The 18,970-nt window shown below is 39.6% G+C and overlaps 2 protein-coding genes across 9 annotated transcripts in view; one reads left to right on the top strand and one right to left on the bottom strand.

Annotated features, from left to right (window-relative positions):
- The window catches only part of eif4g3b (eukaryotic translation initiation factor 4 gamma, 3b), a 28,261-nt gene extending 19,367 nt beyond the window's left edge, over nucleotides 1–8,894 (top strand). For all 7 annotated transcript variants that reach the window (XM_079477917.1, XM_079477916.1, XM_079477915.1 and 4 more), the window contains 21 exons: nucleotides 242–366; nucleotides 621–740; nucleotides 844–999; nucleotides 1,185–1,382; nucleotides 1,552–1,698; nucleotides 1,789–2,025; nucleotides 3,461–3,565; nucleotides 3,787–3,922; nucleotides 4,041–4,129; nucleotides 4,409–4,505; nucleotides 4,635–4,755; nucleotides 5,345–5,550; nucleotides 5,708–5,826; nucleotides 5,938–6,110; nucleotides 6,230–6,355; nucleotides 6,452–6,533; nucleotides 6,671–6,769; nucleotides 7,187–7,333; nucleotides 7,418–7,499; nucleotides 7,622–7,768; nucleotides 7,943–8,894. In XM_079477917.1, the coding sequence (XP_079334043.1) occupies nucleotides 242–366; nucleotides 621–740; nucleotides 844–999; nucleotides 1,185–1,382; nucleotides 1,552–1,698; nucleotides 1,789–2,025; nucleotides 3,461–3,565; nucleotides 3,787–3,922; nucleotides 4,041–4,129; nucleotides 4,409–4,505; nucleotides 4,635–4,755; nucleotides 5,345–5,550; nucleotides 5,708–5,826; nucleotides 5,938–6,110; nucleotides 6,230–6,355; nucleotides 6,452–6,533; nucleotides 6,671–6,769; nucleotides 7,187–7,333; nucleotides 7,418–7,499; nucleotides 7,622–7,768; nucleotides 7,943–8,124 (2,894 nt within the window). In that variant the 3' untranslated portion in view covers nucleotides 8,125–8,894. The remainder of the gene's footprint in view (nucleotides 1–241; nucleotides 367–620; nucleotides 741–843; nucleotides 1,000–1,184; nucleotides 1,383–1,551; nucleotides 1,699–1,788; nucleotides 2,026–3,460; nucleotides 3,566–3,786; nucleotides 3,923–4,040; nucleotides 4,130–4,408; nucleotides 4,506–4,634; nucleotides 4,756–5,344; nucleotides 5,551–5,707; nucleotides 5,827–5,937; nucleotides 6,111–6,229; nucleotides 6,356–6,451; nucleotides 6,534–6,670; nucleotides 6,770–7,186; nucleotides 7,334–7,417; nucleotides 7,500–7,621; nucleotides 7,769–7,942) is intronic.
- A 138-nt stretch (nucleotides 8,895–9,032) lies between these two features.
- Nucleotides 9,033–18,970, bottom strand: part of phc2a (polyhomeotic homolog 2a) — a 36,521-nt gene continuing 26,583 nt past the window's right edge. Inside the window, exons 8-15 of one of the 2 annotated variants that reach the window (XM_079478696.1) lie at nucleotides 16,112–16,455; nucleotides 15,833–16,016; nucleotides 12,572–12,771; nucleotides 11,598–11,691; nucleotides 11,367–11,481; nucleotides 11,147–11,270; nucleotides 10,777–11,038; nucleotides 9,033–10,238 (exon numbers count right to left, since the gene is read on the bottom strand). In XM_079478696.1, the coding sequence (XP_079334822.1) occupies nucleotides 10,084–10,238; nucleotides 10,777–11,038; nucleotides 11,147–11,270; nucleotides 11,367–11,481; nucleotides 11,598–11,691; nucleotides 12,572–12,771; nucleotides 15,833–16,016; nucleotides 16,112–16,455 (1,478 nt within the window). In that variant the 3' untranslated portion in view covers nucleotides 9,033–10,083. Of the gene's footprint in view, nucleotides 10,677–10,776; nucleotides 11,039–11,146; nucleotides 11,271–11,366; nucleotides 11,482–11,597; nucleotides 11,692–12,571; nucleotides 12,772–15,832; nucleotides 16,017–16,111; nucleotides 16,456–18,970 lie in introns of both variants that reach the window. The other variant, XM_079478697.1, reaches the window with a different exon arrangement.

Here is an 18,970-nt window from a genome sequence, read left to right as displayed (position 1 = left end):
CCATGTATTCCTGCTGGCACTGACATGATGATTCATTCGTCCACGGCATGATTTATAAATGTTATGTAGAGAAAGATATAGCTTTGTGAACTATAAATAGCTCAACCTCTTACATCATAACGTTTCTTTAATAGACATTGTTTTATTCTAAAACAACTTCATTTCTAGGTTAAAATCCCAGATTTTCAGTGTGATCTTAGACCTCTCTCTAAATCCTGATAGTGTTTCTTTTCTTTTCCAGAGCCTGCAGAGAAGAATGGAAAGAAACAATATGACCGAAACTTCCTGTTGGGCTTCCAGTTCATGCCTGCCTGTGTGCAAAAACCAGAGGGTCTTCCTCCCATTTCTGATGTTGTTTTAGATAAGGTACAGCCCCTACTACACAAACTGATTTTTCAACACTTTTGATCTCACGTATATCACGTATATAAGTCATAAATTAAGGAAATTCTCTTGTACTTGAATTCATTTGGACCACACCATTACATTTACTACTGTGGGAATAAAGGTATAATTATTACTCGATTATTGTGCGGTTATAATCCTCCGTATCACCACTCTGGTTGGTCTTTAAGAGAGGTCTAATGTGTTTCTGCGTCACTCACTGGCTGCTTGAACAGGTTAACCAAAATAAGCTGCCCACGAGGCCAGTAGACCCACGCATGATCTCCAGGGGGCCAGACTTCACGCCAGCGTTTGCGGATTTCAGCAGACAGAATCAAGGGGGCAGAGGAGCACCGGTCTGTACCTTTTTATCCGTGTTGTCACACTCGCGCAAAGAATATGGTGAATTGTAATTTAAGCAATGTCGTAATAACTACAACAACTGTGATGTTTGATCAGCTGCTTAATGTTGGCTTCCGGCGACCGCCTGGGCGCAAGATCATTACAAATGTGTCTGTAAACAACGAGGTGCAGCTGAGGACGACCGAGAACGCCTGGAAGCCTGGCATGAAGCTGGACAGCGTCATCGAAGATCAAGATACCCTGAAAACTCAGGTATGCCCCTTTGTGCTCTAAGTACATGTTTCAAAAAGCTTTGGTAACGTTTATTTTGCAGTAATCATAGAATGTTGTCATATCCAGAGAGCCTATCCATATTACTGTTTCCCATAACACAGAGAGACAATAGAGATTGTTGCCTTTGAGGACATCGGGTAATGTGTTCATCGATTCTTTTGCAGGAGCTTTTTAAAAAAGTGCGCAGCATCCTCAACAAACTGACACCACAGATGTTTAACCAGCTGATGAAGCAGGTGACCGATCTCACCATCGACACGGAGGAGCGCCTCAAAGGGGTCATAGACCTGGTCTTTGAGAAAGCCATCAATGAACCCGGCTTCTCTGTGGCCTATGGCAACATGTGCAGCTGTCTGGCCACGGTGAGTCTAACGTTCCTTTAAAATCTGTATACAAATTCGGTAGATTCGTAATGAATGAAATTGTAAAAGAAATAATGTGGATAATTCATTTTTTTATCCAATAGAATTTTGTAATACTTGTAATACTGTAGCTTTTCACATCAGTGATTTTCGCCTGATGTCTTTGTAGTTAAAAGTGCCCATGACGGATAAGCCCAACGGCACTGTGAATTTCCGGAAGCTGCTGCTCAATCGGTGTCAGAAAGAGTTTGAGAAGGACAAAATAGATGACGATGCCTTTGAGAAGAAACATCGAGAACTGGAGGCTGCTACCTCGGTAAGTGCTCCAGTCATCCAAACAGATCACAATTACAGAATCTAGAAATTCATTTCTGAATAACTCTCTATTGCGTTCCCTTTCTGATAGGCTACTGAGCGGGAGAAGCTGCAGGAGGAGTTGAACAATGCGAAAGATAAGGCTCGCAGGCGATCCATTGGCAACATCAAATTTATCGGCGAGCTCTTTAAGCTTCGAATGCTGACAGAGGCTATTATGCACGACTGTGTGGTCAAGTTGCTGAAAAACCACGATGAAGAGTCACTCGAGTGCCTCTGCAGACTGCTCACCACTATTGGCAAAGACCTGGACTTTGAGAAAGCAAAGGTAAGCCCACGGTATCTGGCCAGGGCTACTTAAGGGTATATTCTCATTCGCAGGGTTCGATTGTGTTTTATAATGGGCATAGAGTTTTAAAGCTATGTGTCAATGTAGTAACATTTTATTTATATAGACGTTTTCAGCGGCAACAACATAAACAAATGTTATACGTAACTTCTGGTAGACCCCGCAAAGAATCAATAACTGTTGAGTAGTTTAAATGTAATTTAATACAATTAATATAATATAATACAATACATTAAATATGAAATTAATTGTTATATTTCTAGCCACTAGCCAGACCGATAACCAAACACAGGCCAGAAGTTAACTTCAGGCCAGGCATATGCGTTTGATGAAATCGTCTAATGCGTTTTTACAGTTTTGCATTGTTGCATGCAGAGCTTGAACAAACTGTGACACACCCACATAAAAAATAGTTTGGGATGCTAAATTGTAAATACGCTACTTAATTTATCTGAAAATAGTACTTGTAGACTCATTTTATAGTACTTATTTTATGCTTTTTTTGTGTAAACATTGGATTGTCTAGGTATTTTACAATAGTTTATGAGTTAATACTATAATATACTAAAGTAGTTTTTCATATGGGAAAATATTGTATAGTAAAAAAACAGAGAACATGGAATCTAGAATTTCATCATGAATTTATGAAAAAGTAATAATTAAAAGTATTATAATAATTTAGAGACTTTATATTTTAGAGTTGTTAGTCAAAATGCATTTCTGGTCCAAATTCTTTTTTTATTTGAACAAAATTTGTATTTATTCACCCTTGTGTTGTGTTGAGTGCGAGGTGCTTAGAGCCTAAATCACCATTCATTTTCATTGCATCATTTCATTGCACGGTTTCAAGCAACATGATGGTGAATAAACGATGAACGATTTTTTTTCTTTTTTGGGTGAACCGTCTCTTTAAATCGAACGCTTCTTTGAAACCTCCTATTGCAGTACCTGTGTAAATATTTGATGTTGGTCAAAGATGGTTGACCAATGTAGTCTTGCTGTTTAACACATGCTGGTCCTTTCAGCAGGGGAGGCTGTTAATTGTCAGCACATTTGCATTCGATGTGCTGAGGTGATTAGCGATAGAAGCTGTGATGTACATACAAATCCATGTTTGATGTGATTTTCTTTGGCTTCTTTGAGGATTTAACATAGCAAAGAATCTACCAAATTCAACTGATGATAGTGAGGAAAACCCCGCTGGTCTGTTCAGCTCCACACAAACTATGGCTGCGGTTCAAAGCCTAAGAGAAACATTGGTCCAGTACGGGTCACTAATGCTCTGTGCTGGTACAGCTCAGCCTGAATTCACCTGATAACAGAACCAAAATGCTTTCAATTGATCACGGGCATAAAGTCAAATTTTTTAAGCTTGTTTATCTCAAGGAAGGTTGTGTTTTTGGTTTTCTGTCAGCCACGGATGGATCAATACTTTAATCAGATGGAGAAGATAGTAAAGGAGAGGAAGACCTCCTCACGCATTCGGTTCATGCTGCAGGACGTCATTGACCTGCGTTTGGTAAGTCGATACAGAAAAGTGTATTTTTAGTTTTTCCATAGAACCTTACAATGAGACCGTCCTAAACTGCACATGTATATATGACCGATTCATAAAATGTCTTTCTTTTTTTACCCAATCGGAAGCTTTCTGTTAGTCATTTAAGGCACTCAGGTTTGTCACGGTTTTAAAAATGGAGCGTCAAGATTTGTGAAGGATTTGTTTCCTTTTTCCCACCTCAGCACAATTGGGTGTCTCGGAGAGCTGACCAGGGTCCCAAAACCATCGAGCAGATCCATAAGGAAGCCAAGTTGGAAGAGCAGGAGGAACAGAGAAAGGTCCACCAGCAATTGTTGTCCAAGGACAAGAGGAGACCAGGTCAGAAAGAGACTTTCATCTTCTTTACATTTTGTATAGTCCTCTGGTCCTCTATCTGTAATGAAGCAGCCATGTTCCTCCATAATAACACTCCACTTATTCTCTCTTCGTGATGCAGTGGTGCAAAGAGAAGAGACCTGGAGCACTGTGCCTATGACTAAGAACAGCAGGACAATAGACCCGGCCAAGATTCCCAAAATCTCCAAGGTGATGTCCGGTTGTCACCCGTGAAGACTCATTTTCAACACGTAGTTTCTTGAATCCATCATTCTGCATAATCACACCTTGTTGTTAGAAATCAGGGATGGTGTACCTTGCATTTTGATGCTATGACCCTGAAGCTGTTTGGTAAACATCGATATGTAGTATTTGACTCAACAGCCCCCCCTAATGGTGATTCTGTTTGCGGTAGTGTCTTTATGTAAATGCATTTGTGGGTGTAGCAGGATCTTACTGAGACCAATTTTGTGTGTGTGTTTTCTTTAGCCAACATTAGATGAGAAGATTCAGCTGGGACCGAGAGCTCAGGTGAACTGGATGAAGGGCAGCAGTGGAGGGGCTGGAGCCAAAGCTAGTGAGTCAGGTAAAGCCAAGTGCTGCAGTCAGACATTAGCAGGAGTTTTATGCCCATATACTTTATTATGCTGATGAGGACTTTTTTGTCACACATGTAAAATCTCTACCCTTCCTTTCTTTCTGACCCTGTTTTTAGACGTGTCTCGTCCCAGTGCCACTAGTTTAAACCGCTACTCGCCCCTGCAACCCTCAGGACCACCGGCTTCCTCTTTACCCTCTGCATGCCCAGACTTTGATGCCAGGAGAGTTCTCACCAGGTACAGTAAACAAGCAAAATAAAGGTAGCTTTCTGTTATACAACATTAAAAATGTTGCGATGTTTTATATACTTTCAATATATGTGCCATCTGTACTCATCTTTGTTCATATTACACCATACAGGTCAATAATAAAGACTAAATTATGTCACCTATCATATCAATAGACAAATACAACTTTTCTATAGATTAATATATAAAATATATTAACGATATTTATTAAGTCATGTATTAAATATTTTAATGAATTGCAGTTGTTTTAATATTGATATTAATCAATATTAGTTTTTCCTTTATTTACTCGTTTTATTTACTTATTTGCTCATTGGTAAAATTTTATATTTTATTATAATCTAATACATATATATGTAATAAGTATTTATGAATAATTGTTATTCATAGAATAACAATATTTGAATACATATATTTAGCATCTTAATCTAGAGAAAGGTGGAATTTAATTATTACTTCATTATTAGAATGTATGATGTAATACTAATCACAATAAACTCCTGGTGTATGGTTGTATTCCAGTTTACTCATTTGAAAGATGTTGAGAATGATGGATTAATGTGTTTGTGTCTCGCAGTCATGGAAGCTCAGGGCGGGAACGCAACGACAAGCTGTTAAGCGCTGGTCCTGCTCGGGCAGGCCCTCTCTCGTCGGGCAGTTGCAATAAGGAGGCCCCCGAGGAGTCCATCCAGGAGGTGTCCCGCAGAGACTCGGACACACCCAAGCTGCCCACCAACACTTCAGACAAGAGCCGGCTGGAGCATAGCCAATCCAGAGAGTCTGGTGAGCCTCACGGACACATACGCACTCAGTATATAAACACAGATGATGACAAGATGTCATCATCTGTGTTTTTGTGTAAGATGCAATAAACACGGCATTTTAAACCATGAGTGTGTTTATGTGAAGTATTAAAACTAAAGGTTGTCCGTCATTGCAGCTGTTAACCTTGAAGTACTGTCAGGACCTTCTCCAGACAAGCCAGCTTTAACCGAAGAGGAGATGGAGAGGCGGTCCAAGTCCATAATCGATGAATTTTTGCACATTAATGATTACAAGGTTTGTGAGATTATTTAGATTAATGATCAAGCAGAGAACCCCTGCGCACATAAAACTGTACCTCCCAGTCCAGAATGACGCTGATGAAGAAATACTGTGTGTGTGACGCAGGAGGCAGTGCAGTGTATAGAGGAACTGGAGCAGCCCGCCATGCTCTACGTGTTTGTGCGGGTGGGTGTGGAGTCGACCCTGGAGAGGAGTCTGATCACACGAGACCACATGGGTCAGCTTCTCTACCAGCTCCTGCAGCCTGGAATCCTCTCCAAACCTCAGTTCTTTAAAGGGTGAGATCACAGGCCTGACATCTCTGAACTGCAGTGCTGTGTTTGGCGTGGTTGACAGTAGCTTTGTGGTAAAAACTAGCCTAGAAATATGTTTCACACTATGTTTGTTTGGCCCACAGGTTCTCTGAAACTCTTGAATTAGCAGATGATATGGCCATTGATGTTCCTCATATATGGCTGTATCTGGCGCAGCTGGTTACCCCAGTGCTTCGAGAGGGTGGAATCTCTATGAGAGAATTATTTAGGTACGCATCAAACTACTGCAGAACGATACCATTAGCATTAGTAATAACTTGTAGACTTGTTTTGGGCTCTATTGTATTATCTGTTTGTATTTGCAGTGAATTTAGCAAACCGTTACTCCCTGTGGGAAGAGCTGGGATATTATTTTCTGAAATATTGCACCTTCTATGCAAGCAAATGGTAAGCTTGGTTATCTTTGTTGCTGCTGCTCTATGTGAATAGTGTTTTTCATCCTATTGAGCATGTTTACGCTAGTGTAATATACGGGAGGATGATTTAAAGGAATTTGTTTTTGTGTGCGTGTCTGTGTGCTGCAGAGCCATAGGAAAGTGGGATCATTGTGGAGGGATTCTGAGTTGAACTGGGTAGATTTTATACCTGATACAGAGGATGTGCACAGCTTCATCGCAGAACATGTGAGTCTTCACCTGTACTTAAAGGAACAGTTCAACCACAAATGAAACGTCTATCATTTACTCACCCTCTTGTCATTTCAAACCTGTATGACTTTATTCTGCATAACACAAAAGAAGTTATTTTAAAGAAAGTTGGTAACCGAACATCAGCGGTACCCATTCACTACTATTGCATGGACACAAAATCAATGCAAGTGAAAGTAGTTGCCTTCATAATTTGACTTTCCATGGTAATTTCTATTCCTATTATTTTGAAGTGAACTACTCTGATGGGTACCGCCACCGTTCGGTTACCAACTTAAATACTGTACTAGTACCAAGTGTTTTTTCATACTTTGTTGTATGTTGACTTATAAAAAGGGAGCTTACGATCAGCTACTCCATATCGAGTAACTTCACAATGTGATCTCTCAACAGAAACTAGACTTCACTGTTTTCGATGGCTCAAACCCCACTGAGGCTGTCTCTAAGAGAACACTCTCACCTGATGAACTGAACAAACAACTAGAAAAACTTCTACTTGAGGACATGGCTGGCGATGAACAAATCTTCGACTGGGTTGAGGTACAGATTCACATCAGGCTCCTCATTTCATTGAAGAACGTGAAACCTTGATAAATAAAGTCCTTGTGTGATGGTTTATTACAGGCCAATCTAGACGAATCGGAAATGAGTTCATCTCCCTTCCTTAGAGCTTTAATAACTGCTGTTTGTAAAGCAGCAGTGAAAAGTAAGTGAATAAGTACACAGTGACACATCAAAATCGAATTTGAAATAATAAACAAACACTTCATCAACTTTTTATAAGATAACATTTGCCTTTTTTGTTTTAACCTGCTTCCCTGTGTGTAGCCGAGGGCTCCTGTTGCAAAATGGACACATCCATGATCCAAAGGAGATTGCCTGTTTTACACAAGTACCTTAACTCGGACACTGAGAGACAGTTGCAAGCACTTTATGCACTTCAAGCATTGATAGTAAAACTGGACCAGCCTCCTAGTAAGTAAAATCTTTCACATCCCCACATAAACGCACACCAGAGCTGATTCGCTAACATCATCTTGGCTTTATAAGCCTGGTAGAGTTATAAACACGTATGCGATCTAAATTTGGTACTTTGCAGTATATCTCACAAAACATTAAATAAGATTAAACAAATTTTTGCCTTTGCAGATTTGCTTCGGATATTCTTTGACTGTTTGTATGATGAAGACGTGATATCTGAGGACGCGTTTTATAAGTGGGAGGTCAGTAAAGACCCCGCTGAACAGCAAGGAAAGGGCGTGGCCCTAAAGTCAGTCACCGCCTTCTTTACATGGCTGCGCGAGGCTGAGGAGGAGTCGGAGGACAATTGACGAGAAACGGACACCTTTGCCAACTAGTGCTAAAGAGACAATAGTCGCTGAAACCATAACTGCTTCAAATTAAAAAATGAAAAAACTTAATAAGCAACACATTATGCATCAGTCGGGTGGAGTGCAGCCAGATTTGGAATGGTACGGTTCACGCGACCATATGACGACTTACAATTGCTGGAGCACTAAAAAATGTATTATTTATAGAAATGTTGCATTTACGTTTTTTATTTTGTTACTTTTTAAGGAAAGACTTTAATAATACAAATGTGCAACTATGAAACAAAACATAAATTCAGACTCATTCATTTATTTTTTTTAAAGAGCAGCATACACAAAAGGGTATTTAACGTATGTTGACAGTCACAAGGAGTGGATATAGAAATAATGGTCATAATTTTAAGAATAATAACGTGACAACAAGTAAACAACCGCTGTGATTTTCATAAAGGACGCTGACGGTTTTATCTGTTATGGTTGAGGAGGCTAGACAAAGCCGGGTGTCAATCAGAGTTTTAGTACAAGGTTTAAGATTATCTGAATAGCCGTACAGATTGTTCCTCTGCTTCAGCTTGCTCGATGTGAAACACATATCCAGCAGAATCTTGCATTCAGGGGACCGCTGGAGTCACCGAACAAGACCAAATGGCAACGTGTACAAAAACACAACAGAGATGTTGCTGAACCTAAAGTGCTTGTTCTTCTTCATACTGAGAGCAACTTTAAAGCTTGTAAATAAATTAAAGACAAAAAAGATTGATACAAATACAAACGGCGGTGATGGTGTGTATTTTGTACAGTGTTGTCAGACAAGGGCATTGATGGTTTTACTAAAGAAATCCTGTAAAACAACTGTTTATACTTGAGCCCTTTAAAATGAAAAAAAAATGATGGCAGGGTTCAACATGCATCAAAATTCATCAGTTTAATCACTTTACATTTCTGTCTCGGTGCTTTTATTTATAAAACTAGCAATTCTGCAGCTTTCCGCTGACAAAACATAAGCATTGATGAACTGATATAGTGCCAGTAACATTTTGTTTAAAAAAACTGACCATGTAGATTTATTAAGGTTTTTATTTCCAAATATAAAAACAGAATCCGAGCCTTGCTCACAATAAATACAGAAATTGCATCGAACGATGAAAAAGACAAACTGCGCTAGATTTCCAAAGATGAGTGCATGCTGAGAAGAAATGAGAAGTTTTGTCGTAAATGTGAAGCTCCTATAGCTGCAATCCTTATTGTGGATGCTGGGAAATGTATTTTGGGAACCAGTTATTAAGTCAAACAAAGGAGACCTGTTTAAATAATGTACAAAGTCTTTGGGATGTTTAGAGAAGTATTAGGCACATATTGGATGGTCATCATTCATTACTATTATCCCTGTAGATGGGGTAAAACATCTCACCTTCAGGGACAAAACATTTTGTGTAATTGCATGTGAACAGAGAAATGTCTTTTCAGATACACGAACATGGTTTGCTATCTACACACTGCAAGGCTAATGGAACGTGAACAATTCTTGACTAACAAACAATCATATTTTCTGTGACGGGAAGCAGAACTACAATACAAACTCCACCTGATGAAAGACGCTCCTACTTTCATCATTAATACATACAAAGTCCAGTTCAAAACAAAGAAACTGTAAACGTGTTTCCCACTACCATAACACAAACATTTCCATGTCTATAAATCACGAGCATTTGTTTGCACAAATGGTGAAGTACTTGTGCTTGTCTTCTATGGATTGTTACCCCCCGGGCCTGGCACAGCTGAATAGTTCATTTATCAATCACACCATCAATCTTTTGGAGATGAAACAGTTCAGTGACCCGAGGTATTCACAGGTTTTTCATAGTTTTGAGGAGCAGCCATCCCCGCAACCCAAAGCCACGGTGGGATGAGGAAACCAGTGCAGAAGTTTAGGAGTTGGAAACGGAGCGTTGAGAAACGCTACGAGTCTTTGAGCATATTAATTTGAGCAAATATTTTCAGTGCAGGCCCCAGTTTGATGTTCATGGTGCTCATGAGATGATCCTCCTTCAGGAGCAGCAGGGCCTGACCGTCTATCTCCTGAGAACGGAACTCTTCAGCGATCTCCTGGCACCCTGACAAACACAAGCAGTACATTTGATATTTAAAGCGAGTTAAATAAAATGTTACCCAATAAATACAATTTCATTTTGATATTTATACAAAACTATTTTCAAGGAACACGAAAGGAGTTTTGTTTTTATAGCAGAATATCCCAGCTGCTCTTTTTCATGCAGTCAATGCGACCAAAGATGTCTTTACCATGACGCTCACATTATAATTCATACAATTATAATTTTTTTTTAACCAAAAATCTATTCTTCAAAAGCAGCCTCAAACGGTTTCAGAAGACTTGGAACAAATCATGTGATTTTCGTGGATTAGTGGTGGGAGACTCCTTTTTAGATAGTCAACACATCCTGGTCTCCATTCACTTTCACTGTATGACAAAGAGCAAAGTCAACATTCTACAAGTCTTTTTCTGTGTTCCTTAGAAAGTCTGTAAAGTGTATCTGTAATGACACAAGAGTGAGTGAATGTAAACAGTGCAACGGTCTTCCGCAGAATATTAAAGATCTGCTTAAATTGTATCAGCTCTGTAAAGGCAGCTACCTGGCAACGAGCAGATGAATTCATAAACATCCTCCACGTTCCACTTGATGGGGTCACAGGCCAAGAAGTGCTGTGTGAGAAACGGGAGCTCTGATCTGTCCTTGTTCGGAAGCCTCTGAGTTCCAGAACTGGCAGCTGACAGCGGTGAAAGGGGCTCATCGTAGCTGGACATGTCCGAGCACAGACTCGACTCGCCGTGATTTGGATGGGAGGGGTGTGAGGACAACATGGATGCCCCGGTGGCTGCTAGGGCACTGGGATTCTGTCAGGAACACGGTGAGGCGATCAAACACATTTCTGTTTATGTAAACCCTCATTGGACACTGCAACTATATTGAAGTGCTTTAAAAGGAAAGCGGTGACACGTTACTTGTTTCTTTATATCCGTGCTGATGTTTTGATGATTGATATCGGAGGCTCTTTGTTTTTTTATGATTTCCGAATTTGCTTTGCTTGGGAAGAGTCCCATTCGCTTTGTGCATCCCACATTATACCTGAGGAAGAAGAAGAATCCATCTTATTCATCTGACGAACCATTATAAATATATATGCAAGAACGGCAACGTTATGGGTTACGGTGGGATTTGTACCTTTTTGCACACACCATAGAACAAAACCTCTTTGATCTCTTGAAGTTACATGCCAGGTCTACACTTCCACAGAATTCACATGACAGAACTGGCTCTCCATCCTGGCTCATCAGCTCTATGATGGAGTTTACATTACAGATTGAATATAAATGGCATATTACGCAACATTGTGCATTACCGATCCATCATGTTGACTCATGTGCCAGACGGTGTGACTGGAGTAACTCGTACCTTGCTGTGACAGATCTTCCATCTCAGCATCTGTAGTGTGAGAAATCTGATTCTGCTTCTTTAAATTATCCAGCAGCAAAGATGGACGTTCAACCTGGATAAATGCATGCGTATCAATATACATTCATTACAAGGACTACAGGATCTACAAGTCTGTGAATATAATATGGTTCATTTGTCCACTAGAGGGAAGTGTGCATCTTTGATTAGAGACTAAAAGGATGGGGTTTATATCAAGTCAACTTAAAGTCCATCCTTGCCAAAGATATTCCTCGTTACATTTTACATGGCTACTAACAAAATAAATGACGTTTCACACATTTATATGCGCCAGGTAGAATTTGTGCAATTCATACACATAAAATTGCCAGGACGTCAAAATTCTATTGAATTCTATTGAGTAATAATAATAATGAATGTTAAATCAGCCTTAAAGCACGTTTTGGCTCTTAAAGGGACAGTTCACCCCCAAATAATTCTTACACCGTAACACACCCGCACGTCATTCCAAGCATTGACTTTATTTCTTCTGCAGAAGATGGAAGCTTTTTGGTTCTGTTGTATGGACACAAAACCACATTTCTTGAAATATCTCCCTTTGTGTGCCACAAAGAACAAAGTTTGAACGACTTAAGGGTGAAAAATCACAGAATTGTTGTTTCTGAGTGAACTGTCCCTTTAAGACACTTACTGTGCGATCTACAGACCCAATACAATTTCCTTATTTTTTAGTTCATGTTCAGAAATATGATCTCAAAGTATACCTAAACCTGATTTTAATACAGTAACACTGCACGTTGTACAGTGTTTTGGCAGAAATGTACACAATGATGGATACTATTACGGTTATAGTCTCTGCAACTGATATTAATGCTTTACAAGTGCACAGTAAAATCGTTATGACTGAGTAATAAACCACACTAACCGTTCGTAAGGCACAACGAAACAAATACACAGATGGGATGAGCACTCACGGGAAAAGGCTGAGCTCCCTCCTGAATGACGAATCCCTCGATGACATGCGTGAGGATCTGGGGTTTTACTACGGCCTGTGGCGGCGGTTTACTCTCGCCATTTTGCGGAGTGCTGCCGGTCACAGTGGGCGCATTGTTCCCGCTGCCCGAGGTCATGGCTGGAGGTGAGCCCACACCTGCCTTAACATTCACTCTGTTGACTGAACGAGAGCACAACAGCATCGATCAACACCCATAAACAACTGTGAGGATCCACCGGTCCGTGTTGTGTACTGACACCATGCTTAAACGATGGGGTGGAATAAACTGTGAGGTAACGTGCGAGCAGCTCTCGCCATACATTTGACGACCTAACTTACGGTTTAACGCAATATACTGTATATGCACGTATAAAAAAAGACTTCCCCTCCGTGATCTGTTGTACATCTGATCTGTATGAACAGACGGCTCATATCTGTTATATATCTGTAAATAGCAGACTGATGCACGCAACCATACTTATTAATAAAAGTTATGCGGAACTATTTGTTAAGGGTCCGATCTAAACCATGCGCGATAGGCTAAGCTACTACTAACGTTACCCGTTCGAGAAACTGCCAAATGTTACGCATGCATGTTTAGCGACGTTCCTTCCAGCTTCCCCAAAACTGATCTGAACGCACGCGTGAGCACGCAAACAGCACTTTAACATCTGAAAGAGGCTTTTAAATCGCATCCCTCTGTCCCGGAACCGCACAGCTTCCCAATTTTATATCCCGAACATTCGCCAGGAATAAATAAACAGCAGACAACGCTCGCGCACAGTCGTCCGGGTGATTGTCAACAGCACACGCCTTTGTTCCGCTCACGCTCTTTACTTACACTTGCGACCGCTTAACGAGGAAAGAACCGATGTGATTTTAGCCTTCCAGCATTCCTGAATACGCTTTCGTCATCCACCGGTGCGGTTTGCAAAGCAGGACAGAGAGGGAATCGATCCGATCCAAACTTTTATATGTGTGCGTGAACGCGTTCGTCGTAACCGACAGCCTCAACGTGAGCGCTCGCTCCGATCCTCTTTGTATGGAGGAACTGACTAGGAAATATTGCGCGCTTGCCATTGGTCTCGCACGCTTGGAATTCTGTCCAATGGCGGGCCGTGTTTGGCACAGTGCCGTCCAGCCATTGGTTTAAACCTGAGTGCGGCTCCTTGAGAGAGAGAGACGCACGTACGCAGAGAGCGTCTGAGCGCTGCTTGAAATGAACCGGTGAGTGAAAAGCGTGGATTTGTTTGACAGACAAGACATGACGATAAACCCGAAGACTGTTGTATTTTGCATACATTAATTTATCTTATTATTTACTACTATGTAAAAAATGTTTAGGAAAATGTAATGCAATCAAAAACGTGCGCGTGTAGAAGCCTAAAACAGAACTCCCTATACTCGCTCAATATTCTTTATTTCCTGATATAAAGTTTTGACCTTAACGAATTCACCAAGAACGTCTTTGTAACTTTTTGAACTACAATAGCTGCAATATTCGTTTGCATCTGATACAAATCGTTTAGACGAGAGTCTTAAAGGAACAGTTCTCCCAAAAATGAAAAGTCTGAATTTATTTCCTCACCCCAAGTTGTTCCAAATCGGTGTAAATTTCTTTGTTCTGATGAACACATAGAAAGATATTTGAAAGAATCCTTGTAACCAAACAGTTCTCGGCCACCATTGACTACATTTCTTTTGACGATATTTCGAAGAAGACTACCATTGTACTTTTTCCTACTGTGCTAGTCAATGGTGACCAGGAAGTGTTTGGTTACAAGCATTCTTCAGAATATCAATTTATACAGATTTGGAACAAAACGAGGGTGAGTTAATGATGACAGATTTGTTTTGAGAACCGTCCCTTTAAGGGACAAAAGGGAGACCTACTGACCACGAGATAGATGTATGGGCAGACCATTTGTCTAACACTGCACAACAAACATCATGAGCCATTACATTTTATTTGTAGTCTTTTTTTTTCTTCATAAAGAATAATTCTTCTTGCATTTAAAATTGATTGATGATAAAACTTGAAATTTCCCATGAAATATGTAATTAAAGTACATGTGTTTTAAACCCAGACATGAAAGATATCATTCTCCGTTTGATCTAAAACAAAAAGATGCAATAAAAGTTTATGAATGAAGCACGATCTGGAACCAGCGTGAGACAATTAAAAACATGACATGATTTACGATTCTAGCTTTCTGATGCCTTGAGCAATGTGCGTACATAAAGGAGCAGTAGATCATCATTCATAATTTCATGTCTGAGATGTTCGGTCCTCAGCACACCTGCCAGACAGCCAAAGCGAGTCCACCTTTATCTCCATGTCCCACAGACAACAAACAGGGCTCAGACCTTCACCCTTCATTATAAGCGAAGCGGTCACATTCAAACAAGTGCCCGGATTGGACAATAGACGCTGGGGGTGTGACAGATCTACTCTTCTGCTTGAGGGGAGAGATCGCACTGCTGGTCTTTGTGACTGGCAAACTTGCAGATGGCCGGGACGCAGTCGCTGCTCTGTGTCTGACAAGGCCAAGGTTGATGATTTATATCACAGAACCGATTTAAAGATCACATGGTTTCAAGATTCATGACTGGTTTTATCAGAAAAGCTAGCAATGTTTCCTCCAATTATTTATCTGGTAACACTTTACAATAAGGTGCTATTAGTGTGCAATTGTGAACATTAGCTAACAATGAACAATTTAGTTTTTCAGTATTTTTTTATCTTTTATCCTTGACAATGTTAGTTATTCCTGTTAGTTCATGGTGTATTAACTACTGTTAACACTGAAAACATTTGAATTAAATAGTGTATTAGTAAATGCTGAAATTAACATGAATTAATATTAATAAATGCTGTCGAATTATTGTTCATTGTTAGTTCATGGTAGCTAATGCATTAACCAATTGTTTATCTTTTAATCATACTGTATTTAAAGTTCTCTGAAGGTTTAATTTTCAACCAAATGTTGATTTATTGCGGGTCTGCTGCGCTAAATACATTCATCCAAGTTAATCATTACACTAACAGTGTGTGTTCTGATTGTTAATATAAACAGACATGCTGAAAGACAGGAGGAGTTTAATGGGCCTGATTCATATATGTGTAAATGCAAAACATGAAGACTGCAAGGATGTTACAACTCTTTTCCTATTTGAACTTCCAAACTAAATATCTGTCGCCTGTGGTGACAAAACAATGAAGTAATAAAATAAGCATTACCTTCTGTGTTTTCTGTCGTTTGGCTTTGATCACATTGTTTAAGAAATTGGCATTGTTCTGTTTGGGTTGGCACTTGTGATGATGTGCATAGCAGCTGCTCATGGTTCTGGACAGGGCAGAGGTCTCTTACTTCAAGAGGAACAGGGGTGTCATTATCAGACCCATCATGTGTGGCTACTCCCAGCTGGAATTAATATCAGGAGGAAATATTAGAAAAGGACGGAATAATAATGTTATACAATTACAATGTTAGATAAATTAAATTTAGCATTTTCGTACTTGAGCTGGTTGGTTCTGTAGGTTAACTGAGGTAAGCTGTAGAGGAGCTGCCTTGTCTGGGCTCAGAACGCGGGACTGTCCTTTTTGGCCGAGGGCAGACGTGGAATGGAAGACGGTGGCTTGTTGGCAGGTAACAGGCACTTTGGGAAGGACAGGGGTAGGGCACTGCTGAGGTTGAGCTGGCAGGACAGGCTGGATGGTTACAGTTTGTACTGTGTGGGGTTGAATGGTGGCGGCTTCTAAGAGCTGAGCTTGAGCTCTCTGCATTATCTGAGGCTGCTGCTGTATCACAAAGTGCTGCCTGTGTTGTTGAAGCAGCTGATGGGTCTGGATTTGGGTATATGCTGGAATACATATAAAACATGTGTAATATTGATTGATACATTTGGTATTTTGCATGCACCCACGATATATGAATAAGGTGAATTCTGGTCAACTTCTTTTTACAGTCATACACAAAAATGTAAGTCAACATGAAATCAAAGTTTTTACATTGTTTTTCAAATGCAATAATTCAGTTTTTATTATGCATTTATCTATTTTGTGAATTTTTGATTGAGGGATAATGTACAGGCCGTTGATATAGCAAGAATAAACCCATTTATGTTCGGTTTTAAGGTAATACACAACGTTCAAATGCCAGGGACAGGCAATTTGGTTGAATTATTTGTAAATATAATACACACATTTTTAATCAAGGACATATTTATATTTAACTAAATTTTAATTTTCGTGTTACATTAAACTTACCTGTCAAAATGATTTTCAGAGTGACGAACTGTTATTATTTTTAAGAGGTTGTTATCTGGGATTATTACACGGCTCATTTGAATGCTTGATTCTGATTGGCCAGTCGCGACATTCCAATGGCAAAACCACTCAAAACTAATAGCACCTTGTAACCCGGAATCTGCAAATCATTTTGAGAGGGGCTGTTTAATGTTACACAAAAATGTATTATAAATATGTCTACGATTAAACCAATATACCAATTTGCCTGTTTGTGACGTTTGAACGTCGTTTCTTACTTTAAAACCGAAATTAAACGGCTTTTATTCACGGAAGATCTGCATTCGGTACAAATGCGCTAATAAAATATTTCAAATTCATATTTCATGTCCAGTTTTTCTCATGTGGCAAGTAGCCGTGTAATAAGCGGGATAATGTACAAGCAGCCGGCTGTTATCGCGAAATAAGCCCCGACAGTGTAAACAGGACCCGACGCGAAGGAATGTTTTTTTATAGCAAAAAAAACGTCCTATTCTCTGCACTACATAGATTATGTCTTGGCACGTTGGTGGGACTGCATTGACTGTCCAATGGCGAGACTTCCAAACGATCAATTCAATTAAATCAAGTCCCTCTATATTTTTTCTCATTTCAGAAGTTTCACTTGGATATGTGTCACAAAACAGAAAAAAAATGTCATATCTTTTCATAGATATCTTTTCTTTTCAATATTGTTTATTAATGTATATTTAAAAAATATTTTATTCACTCAATTTTAGAAAATATTAAATGTTATATCCTAAAGATTGTTATATGATTCTACATTTTTTATAGTAGCCAAATATGTATACAGTACATCTGCTCGAGTCGAGAACCTTATTTCTTTATTTGTCAAGTGTATAAAGAAACCCACATATGTATTTGGTTGAATTTGGATGATGGAATAAAAACTTTTGATTTTCACAGAGAGTTCCTGACACTGGGATTGATGTAGCTCAGCTGGTAGAACAGGGGTTTAGTATGAACATGTGTTATATAGTTTAACACCACTTCTTGAAGCTTATGCCTGTGAGATTCCATGTGGGGATTTCATTGTTCTAGCTTAGTGTTGCTGACTTTAGGTTAATGGGTTCATCTGGAGTTTAGCTTTATAAGCTGGAATGTCAACTGTAAAATGGGAAAAGCATAATTCTGTTTATTCACACAACATGTGAAGCATCACATGACCCGAGTACTGACTTCTTTGGCAACCTTTAGTTACTCAGACATACTCGGACAGCTTATGTTGGAGTAACTACAAAGAATGTCATTTCAATTTGGGACCATAAAGGTGCTGTCATTTTTTGTAGCAACTGAGACAACTGTGAGGTTTGGCTTCCTAAAAAGTGTGGCCCACCACTGTTTATTTGGGCAGCCCGACATAGCGACTTTGTCAGCTCAACCAATAATACAATTGGGGGGCGAGAATAGTTGTTTGATGAAAAATACGGGTGAGGATTGTTTGTAAGACTCTGAAGATCGGTGAGCATTATCACCAAGGAAAATTAAATTCTGCAACCATGTTTTCCATCAGTGAGAAGCAACATAAGTGATAAGCCATGCTCTTGAAATTCCTCCATGCAAAGAGTAATTGTGTTCTATTATCTCCTCAGCATTTGTGGGAGTGTTTATAAATCGCGTCAAACCATCCGCGGTTCTGTAGCATCAAAATGAGCACAAGATATAGATGCCATATTCAGCCCTCCCCCAACAGCCTGCTAAGTTCAAAGCATTCACAGAATAGTGACGGCAGATGCAGACCTTCATGCACTGGAGACCACATTTTGGTTTAAGTTCCACCCGTGTTAATAAATAATTAACTGCTGGCCTTTATGTTCTCAGTTTAATATATCCCCATGACGGAAAAGAAACGTCCTTTGATGGGAGACTGCATCATAGATAGCATTTACTCGAGTATTGTCATGGCATTGTCTCAGGCAAAAATACAAAAGTGCACTGTGGAAATAAGATATATTTATGGGCATCTGTAGCATGTAAAATAGTGTAATTTTATAGCCAAGGACAACGCTCTCGTAGTGCAGCTCTTTTTTGTATAATAAACAACTTTAAACCTTTATACCCTTGCTGGTG

Source organism: Barbatula barbatula (assembly GCF_947034865.1).
Source record: "Barbatula barbatula genome assembly, chromosome: 17".
NCBI classification, from domain to species: Eukaryota; Metazoa; Chordata; class Actinopteri; order Cypriniformes; family Nemacheilidae; genus Barbatula; species Barbatula barbatula.
This window is presented reverse-complemented; position numbering and strand designations above follow the sequence as displayed.